General features: G+C 40.5%; 1 protein-coding gene across 1 annotated transcript in view; it reads right to left on the bottom strand.

The window, feature by feature from the left end:
- Positions 1 to 2,363: 2,363 nt before the first annotated feature.
- LOC124802790 (mitochondrial import receptor subunit TOM70) overlaps positions 2,364 to 8,798 on the bottom strand; it is a 63,009-nt gene continuing 56,574 nt past the window's right edge. The window contains exons 9-10 of the mRNA XM_047263791.1: positions 3,357 to 3,480; positions 2,364 to 3,195 (exon numbers count right to left, since the gene is read on the bottom strand). Of these exons, the coding sequence (XP_047119747.1) occupies positions 3,033 to 3,195; positions 3,357 to 3,480 (287 nt within the window). The 3' untranslated portion in view covers positions 2,364 to 3,032. The remainder of the gene's footprint in view (positions 3,196 to 3,356; positions 3,481 to 8,798) is intronic.

The following is an 8,798-nucleotide window of genomic DNA, read 5'->3' as shown; positions in this document are numbered from 1 at the left end:
CTCCACCAATTACTTCACCTACACTTTCCTCTCTTGCAGGTACTCCACAAATCTCGCAGGCATCATTCTCCTTTCTCCCTCTTTCACAGCTTCCATTTAGGAGAACCCTCATCACGCAGTACCACTGAAGCCTCGATACTTTACTCTGCAGAGGACATGACTTGAGCCCTAAAAATGAAGTCCTCTCTCCTCAATAGCATTCCACCATGCTCAGCACCTCCATAACACCGTGATCACTACCACAAGGTTCCTGCCTCACGCACCTACACACTACCATTTACTCCATTTGGACCACAGGTAAAACGTTCAACATCAAAGGCTTAGCAACATGCGAAACCACATGTTGCTTACCAGCTTAAATATGTCCACTGCTGTGTTTTATGTAGGAATGCCCACCACCAAACTGTTTGAGCACATTAATGGACATAAAGCTGTCTGAACCATTGCACGAGTCAGGACCTGCAAACACTACAAGGGTTCCTTGGACCCTCCCACTCAATACTAGTTCCTCTGAGCTCCAGATATTGGAACTTCTCTCCAATACATCCTTGCATCCTAACCTCCTCACGGACTCAATTTCTGTGAACATATAAACTAACTGTTTATTATTTATCCATTCAACTATATTCTTTATTCCTTTTTTTTTATCTCCTCCTCATTTTCCACTGATCTGGAATGTCTTCGGTTTGTATGATTTTGTTGAACACTTCTGTAATGATTGGTGTTAGGAGATCTTGGGCTTCTTTTAAGAGCTCGTTGTATATGTTGTCTTCTCCAGGTAACTTTCCAATTTTTCAATTCGGTGATGGTGGTTCTAACCTCGCTGTGTGTTATAGCGGGTAAGGTTTCAATTTGGCAGAGAACTTGTGTGTACTGTTTTGTGGAATTCTGTTGCTGATTTGATTAAATTCTCTTGTGTTTAGATGTTCTCCCGCCTAATTCTTCATCCTAGTATCCATTGTTTCCCGCCCTTCGTGCTTATGCTCACTTTTCTAATTGAGTGGTTTTCTTTCTAGTCTTTCTCATTGTTGCTGATCGGTGCTTGTGGATATCTTTCCAATTTCCCTTTTCATTATTTTGTCTAGTTTTGCTTATTCTTCTTTATTCCTGTCTGAAATATCTCTAGGTTTTAACATTTTCGATCTGTGGTCGATCAGCTGTTTGGTACTCTGACTTAATTTGCTTCGACTTTTCTTCATTTGCTTGTCTTTGCTTGTGCCCTTGTGAGAATGGTATGCGCATTTTTCTAGTGCATTATACATTTCATGAGTGCTTTGTTTTGTATTGGTTTTGCTTGTTGTAGTTGCTTCTGCAGTTCTTGTTTAAATTTGTCTGTGTTCAGTTTTTCTATTTCTTGTTTGCTTGCTTTTCCTATGTTTCTTTGGAATTTTTATTTTTGCCCTCACTATTCTATGGTCTGTGCTAAATTTTAATTGTGAGATTACTTGGATGTCCTTTATTATGTTTTGTTTGTCTGTGAGAATGTAATCTATTTTGTTTTTCATCTTGCCACCTGGCGAGTGCCAAGTCCATCTTGGGTTTTGACTTTTCTGAAGAAAGTGTTGGTTATTTTCAGTTTGTGTTCTTGAGCAAATTGTACTATTCTTTCTCCTCTCCTGTTCCTTGTTCCAAAGCCATGTGGTCCGATTCCATGTGGTCCGATTGGGTCTTTGTTATCGTTACTGCGGGGGCCCACTTTACTGTTGAAATATCCAATTATTATGTTTATTGGTGATTGATATCTCTCTAAGATGTCATCTAGTTCCTCATCAATATCTTCTAATTCTTCATTGGTACTCATTTCTGTTGGGGCATATATTTGTATGATTGTTATTTTATGACTGTGTGGTAAGTTTGAAAGCTGCTATTCTTTCTGACACTCGCACTATTTCTTGTATGTCATAACACAGTTTAATATCAGTTTGTATTTAGCAAGTACTGGCTTTGTTCATGTAACATTTGTGTGTGCGATGTCAGAAACTAAAACGAAAAACTATCAGTTCACAGTTCAAAACATAATACTAAGCTTAGTCCTATTTATTTTTGTCTTTGCAGCCTCCCATTAACTACTGAGGTATGTTAAAATAATTTGACTCTTACAAACTCAATAAAACTTTCAGGGATGAAGGTTTGTTTACATGAAACACTGCAACTGCAATGAGAATTCACTGTGTAAGAATTGTAATTTACATACATAATGAAGGTACTGCTGCTTCTGCACCTTTTATTTTGACTTACTCTTAAGTTGTTTACACCACATAAATTTAATGCACTGGGAGAACGGATGGAGGAAAACTGGAAATTTTTTTCAGACAGGGTATTGCTATGTTACATATATTATGGAGATTTCAGTTCAAAACACATTCGCACAAATATGTGTTTTATTGTGTGTGGCAATAAAGAATTTACAAACAGTTTTTGTAGTGACTGTACATGGACACAAATGCAACACATACTTGTGAGCTTTAATAATGCTACAATATAAACTGAAATCTAGTAAGTCTTTCTTAAGCTCTTGTTCCATAGTTCAATTTTGTTGAACACAGCTTATTTTTCTCAATCTCACACACGCACACTACTTCACTCTAAAAAATTTTCTACTATGCAACTGATGGTGGAATGATGAAGACTTGAAAAAAACTTAAGCTTTTAGAAATTCTCTGAACAATGTTTGCAATAAGCAAAAAATATTTCTCATTCTTGTAAACAGTGGCAATAATCCTTCAGACTATGTGCAGATGAGGTGTAGCATTCATTGTCTGAGATTATTTACAGTATCAGAACAATAACTGTCAAGTCGCACTGAGCTGTTTTAAGTGCACTGAAAATTTCAGTTATCTATAAGTACATGAACAATCAAGTAATGAAGACAAACTCCACTGAAACTAGTCTTTTGCTGGCTTAAATCAAAGTTGTAACATGTAGCTATAACAATGTTTTTATTTTGGAGGATCCTGAGTTTTTATAATGTTATCAAATACTGCACACGGTCACAGTCAGGTTATCTTTCTCACTAAGAATTCACACCTCCACTAATTTTGATTACCGGAGGCAATACTGATGCCCATTCGCTCCGCAACTGTAGCTTGTGCAATTGCAGCATCCCTCAATGAGAATAAATGGGACATCTCAATTTCAGTCTTCGCTAAAGGAATGGCTTTATCAAAAAGCTCCACGGCTCGTTTCAAATTACCCCTGTAACATAAAGGTAGTTTTGCATTTCAAAGAAATACACATTTAAATAACAATTATATTATGAATCACAAGGCATTTATAAAAAAAAAAACCACACAAATCATTCCATGCACCCCTTAAGTATCTGACTGTATAAATAATTTTTGCATTGATAACCCAACCTTTGCACTTCTATTGTTCCAAGAGTTTCATAGGCAAATTCACACCGATCATCCATTTTCAGGGCTTTGCTGATCAGTTCTATGGCTTTATTAATATCACCTGTAGATTGCAGCTGCAGCAAACCTGAAAGGAGACATGATGTTTGAATCACTATCACATTTATCACACTAAACAGCTAACACAGTATGAAAGACAGATCTCTATTTGCCTTATGTCAAACTAAACAGGGCTTAATAATTTTATGTACAGCTGGAATTTAATTTGCAGCAAAACTTCACAAAACTGACAAATATCAGTATTAACTTCACAAAACTGACAAATATCAGTATTCTCTTCACCAAACAACAACAACAAGATGATGGGTACTCAAAGGTGTCAACTGGAAACAGATAATTTATTCTTAATTTGGCTGTATAATTCACAATAATTCTATCTGAAACTTTTTCCCCTATGTAATTAAGTAAGTCTGAAGTTTTTGACATGTAAACAAGCACACTAGTTATTCACAGCTGATCAAAACTGTGTGTTCTGAAACTCATGGTTCAGAATACTGCATATTTGTCTTCATCTACATCTACAAACATACTTCGCAATCCACCATACGGTGCGTGGTGGAGGGTATCTCATACCACAACTAGCATCTTCTCTCCCTGTTCCACTCCCAAACAGAACGAGGAAAAAATGACTGCCTATAAGCCTCTGTACGAGCCCTAATCTCTCTTATCTTATCTTTCCGGTCTTTCCGCGAAATTTAAGTTGGCAGCAGTAAAATTGTACTGCAGTCGGCCTCAAATGCTGGTTCTCTAAATTTCCTCAGTAGCGATTCACGAAAAGAACGCCTCCTTTCCTCCAGAGACTCCCACCCAAGTTCCTGAAGCATTTCCGTAACACTCGCGTGATGATCAAACCTACCAGTAACAAAATAGCAGCCTGCCTCTGAATTGCTTCTATGTCCTCCCTCAATCCGACCTGATAGGGATCCCAAATGCTCGAGCAGTTCTCAAGAATAGGTCGTATTAGTGTTTTATAAGCAGTCTCCTTTACAGATGAACCACATCTTCCCAAAATTCTACCAATTAACCGAAGACGACTATCCGCCTTCCCCACAACTGCCATTACATGCTTGTCCCACATCATATCGCTCTGCAATGTTACACCCAAATATTTAATCGACGTGACTGTGTCAAGTGCTACACTACCAATGGAGTATTCAAACATTACAGGATTCTTTTTCCTATTCATCCGCATTAATTTACATTTATCTATATTTAGAGTTATCTGCCATTCTCTACAACAATCACAAATCCTGTCCAAGTCATCTTGTATCCTCCTACAGTCACTCAACGACACCTTCCCGTACACCACAGCACCATCTGCAAACAGACGCACATTGCTATCCACCCTATCCAAAAGATCATTTATGTAGATAGAAAACAACAGCGGACCTACCACACTTCCCTGGGGCACTCCAGATGATACCCTGACCTCCGATGAACACTCACCATCGAGGACAACGTACTGGGTTCTATTACTTAAAAAGTCTTTGAGCCACTCACATATTTGAGAATCAATCCCATATGCTCGTACCTTAGTTAGGAGTCTGTAGTGGGGCACCGAGTCAAATGCTTTCCGGAAGTCAAGGAATATGGCATCTGTTTGATACCCTTCATCCATGGTTCGCAAGATATCATGTGAAAAAAGGGCAAGTTGCGTTTCGCAGGAGCGATGCTTTCTAAAGCCGTGCTGATGCATGGACAGCACCTTCTCTGTCTCAAGGAAATTCATTACATTCAAACTGAGAATATGTTCGAGAATCCTGCAACAAACCGATGTTAAGGATATTGGTCTGTAATTTTGAGGATCCGTCCTCCTAACCCTCTTATATACAGGCATCACCTGCGCTTTTTTCCAGTCGCTTGGGACTTTACGCTGGACAAGAGATTTGCGATAAATGCAATCTATGTAAGGAGCCAATGCAGTAGAGTACTTTCTGTAAAACCAAATTGGAATCCCATCAGGACCTGGTGGTTTATTTATTTTCAACCTATTCAGCTGCTTCACAACCCCAGGGATGTCTATCACTACGTCCTCCATACGGGAATCCATACAAGACTCAAAGGGCGGTATGTCTGTACGATCCTCCTGTGTGAAAGATTTCTCAAATGCTAAATTTAAAATTTCAGCTTTCGTTTTGGTGTCTTCCGTTGCCAGGCCAGACTGATTAGTGAATGACTGGATGGAAGCCTTCGACCCACTTACCGATTTTACCTAAGACCAGAATTTCCTTGGGTTTTCAGCAAGATCTTTTGCTAAGGTATGACAGTGGTAGTGCTTGTATGCTTCACGCATCGCTCTTTTTACAGCAGCACAAATCTCTACTAACTTTTGCCTGTCCTCATTCTCCCGATCTTTCCTGTACCGCGAGTGCAACTGTCTTCACTTCCTGAGCATTCTTCGAATTGCGCTGTTAAACCACGGTGGGTCTTTTCCGTCCATAACCCACTTTTTCGGCACATACTTCTCCAATGCGTGGTTTACAATGTGTTTAAAATTTGTCCATAATTCTTCCACGTCCATTGTACCGGAAGTAAATGAAGTTGATTCATTTACTAAGTGGGATGCTAACAACTGCTTATCTGCTCTTTCTAGTAAGAATATTCTCCTAGTCTTCTTGACCGACTTTTTAACTTTTGTAACCATAGTCGTAATGACAACATCACGATCACTAATTCCTGTCTCAACACTGCCACCGTCGATGAGGTCTGGTCTGTTCGTGGCTACCAGATCTAAAATATTTCCAGTACACGTTGGCTGTCGATTTAGCTGCTCAAGACAATTTTCGGATGATGTGTTCAAAAGTAATTCACATGACGGCTTGTCTGTACCACCTGTAATGAATCCATAGACATCCCAGTCTATACTAGATAGGTCGAAGTCACCTCCGACTAATGTAGCATGATCTGGGTACTTCTGCGATACAGAGTGTAGACTTCCTTTGAATGATTCTAGAACCGTCATGGTGGAACCTGGTGGCCGGTAATAATACCCCACAATCAACTTTATTTCCCTTAGCCCTGTTAAACGTGTCCAGATAACTTCACAATCACACTCTACTTAGACCTCAGTAGACACAATATTTTTGTCAACTGCAATGAAGACACCACCTCCTAAGGTGTCTAATCTGTTTTTCCGATACATGTTCCAACCTTCACTAAATATTTCAGAACTTCCTATCTCAGGGTTCAGCCAGGTCTCAGTCCCGAGTATAATTTGCGCCACACGCTTCCTGGAGGGCAGTAAATTCAGGAACTTTATTCTGAACATTCTGAAAATTTACTGCTAATATCTTGATAGCTGAAGTGTCTTTACACTGAGCGTGTCCTGATTTCCCTGCCTGCACGTCGACTGGTGAGTGTTCATCAGGACACCTCGCACTACTGCCTAGTAGCTCAAGTCTAGAAATCTGCAGCCAAGACCGTCACAGAGTCGACAAAGCCTCTGGTGGGGACCCTCCACTCGGCCCCAAACCAAAGGACCCCGTTCCACTCTGGGAACGATGCTGCAAATAGTGACCTCTGCTTGCACCTCGCGTGTGAGGCCAGCGGTCTTCACCAAATCCGCCAGCCGCCTGTACGAACTGAGGATCACCTCAGAACCCAAGCGACAGCCATCACTGGTGCCGATGAGCAACTACTTGCAGACGACTGCACCCCGTAAGCTTGATAGCCGCAGGCAAGGCTGCCTCCACATCTTGGATGGAGGCCCCCCGGCAGACAAACCGAGTGCACGTTGGAATTCTTTTCAGCCCTGTACGCTATTTCCCTAAGGGCTCCATCACCCGCCTAACCTTGTTCACAAGTTCGAAAATTCACAGTGCTGAGAGGTGTGCCAGACATTAAGGTGTCCCAAACTGGATAGGACACAGTATACAAACCAGACAAACCGTCCTTGAATGTCCTTACTTCACTATTTAAAATACCTGTTGCCACTGGCTGAATATATTACCTAGCCTCGTAGAATATTATTTGGTTAGCAAATATGATTTACTGGCTCTCCGTCTCGCCCCATGGATAATATTGACAGTACATCTTTGAGTTACCAAATAGAGTGCACCATTCTCACAGAAGGGAAGGACTGATACTGGCTAACCATAACAGAAGCACAGACATTTGTTGGCACTTATTGATTATGTTAACTGCCCTCTAAGTTTTCACCTCTGACATTTTGGCAGAGCATAGCCGAGTCTTGCTCTGTTGAGGTTTAGCACTGGCCACCAAGCTCTTTCAGCTTGGTAGCCAAGTTTTTCATGGGCCAAACTGTTGGAGGCACTATTGCAATGTGCAAGCTCATGGGATTGTTGGTGGAAGTGTACAGGAAGCAATGGACCGAGTACAGTCTGGGAATGTTTTTGAAACAATATGGACACCTGGCAATTTTTAAGCCAGCATACTTCTACATAAGGCTTATTTAAGGTAAAATGTTGTGGGCTCTTAACACTTGACTACTTCCATCATACTCTACAAAGCAAGCATGAATCTGATGTAATATCAACTGGGTCATCACAGAACTTTCAAATAAGTGTGGAGAAAGAAAAATGAACAAAACCGCAAGTCAGGAGACAGAGTAACAAAGAAGATGATCCTGTTTAAATTGAAACCTCCATACATTAAAATGAAGAACACTGGAGAGAGTTAGGTATGTTAAAACACACACCACAGACACAGAACTTGACAGCTGATGCAGGGGAGAATGGATTTATGAGCCTATGGTAGTAAAAGTGCAATACAATTTATTGATGTAGAAAACTATTTATGTATTAGGAGACACTGTCAGATAGTATAATTATAATATCACAGATATCAATGATAGCTGAAGCCATAATAAATCTATGTGGCTGTCACATATTGTGTGCCAAGATGTCTGATGGCTATTGTATCATTTTTCCTACCTATGTCTTCACGTTCTGCCTGTCTCTACTGAGTTTGACGTCAAACTCTATGTGATTTTTACAGGTTCGAACCAGATGAAACGTGATCATGGATCCAAATTCCTCATCAGCTCTGTTTCCCTTAGTGCCCTGCAGACCATCCAGTATATGTTCCCAGCAGATAGATTTGTGCAGAACATCCACACCATCCTGCACTTACAAAGACAAAGAAAGGAGGTCTAATTCTGCTGAGTACCAGGACATATGCATATCTGTGGGAATAAGTAAGCCGATACCATGGCCAAGGAGACATGTACCATTCCCAGCATAACCAACTGCACTCTCCTCCTCCGTGCTGCACTGTCATTGCTGCGAATGTCTGTCATGTGTCTTTGGAAGGAACAGTGGTTGGGTGCGATGGATAGGTTGTGATCAATAAAAAGAGACAATGATACCATTGATCATGTCCTCCTCCTTGCCAATCAGAATTGATGAAGTCTGTCTAATGTGACTT

The sequence above is a fragment of the Schistocerca piceifrons genome, chromosome 6, assembly GCF_021461385.2.
Source record: "Schistocerca piceifrons isolate TAMUIC-IGC-003096 chromosome 6, iqSchPice1.1, whole genome shotgun sequence".
Taxonomy (NCBI): domain Eukaryota; kingdom Metazoa; phylum Arthropoda; class Insecta; order Orthoptera; family Acrididae; genus Schistocerca; species Schistocerca piceifrons.
Note: the sequence above shows the minus strand (reverse complement) of the source record. Positions and strands in the feature narration are given on the sequence as shown.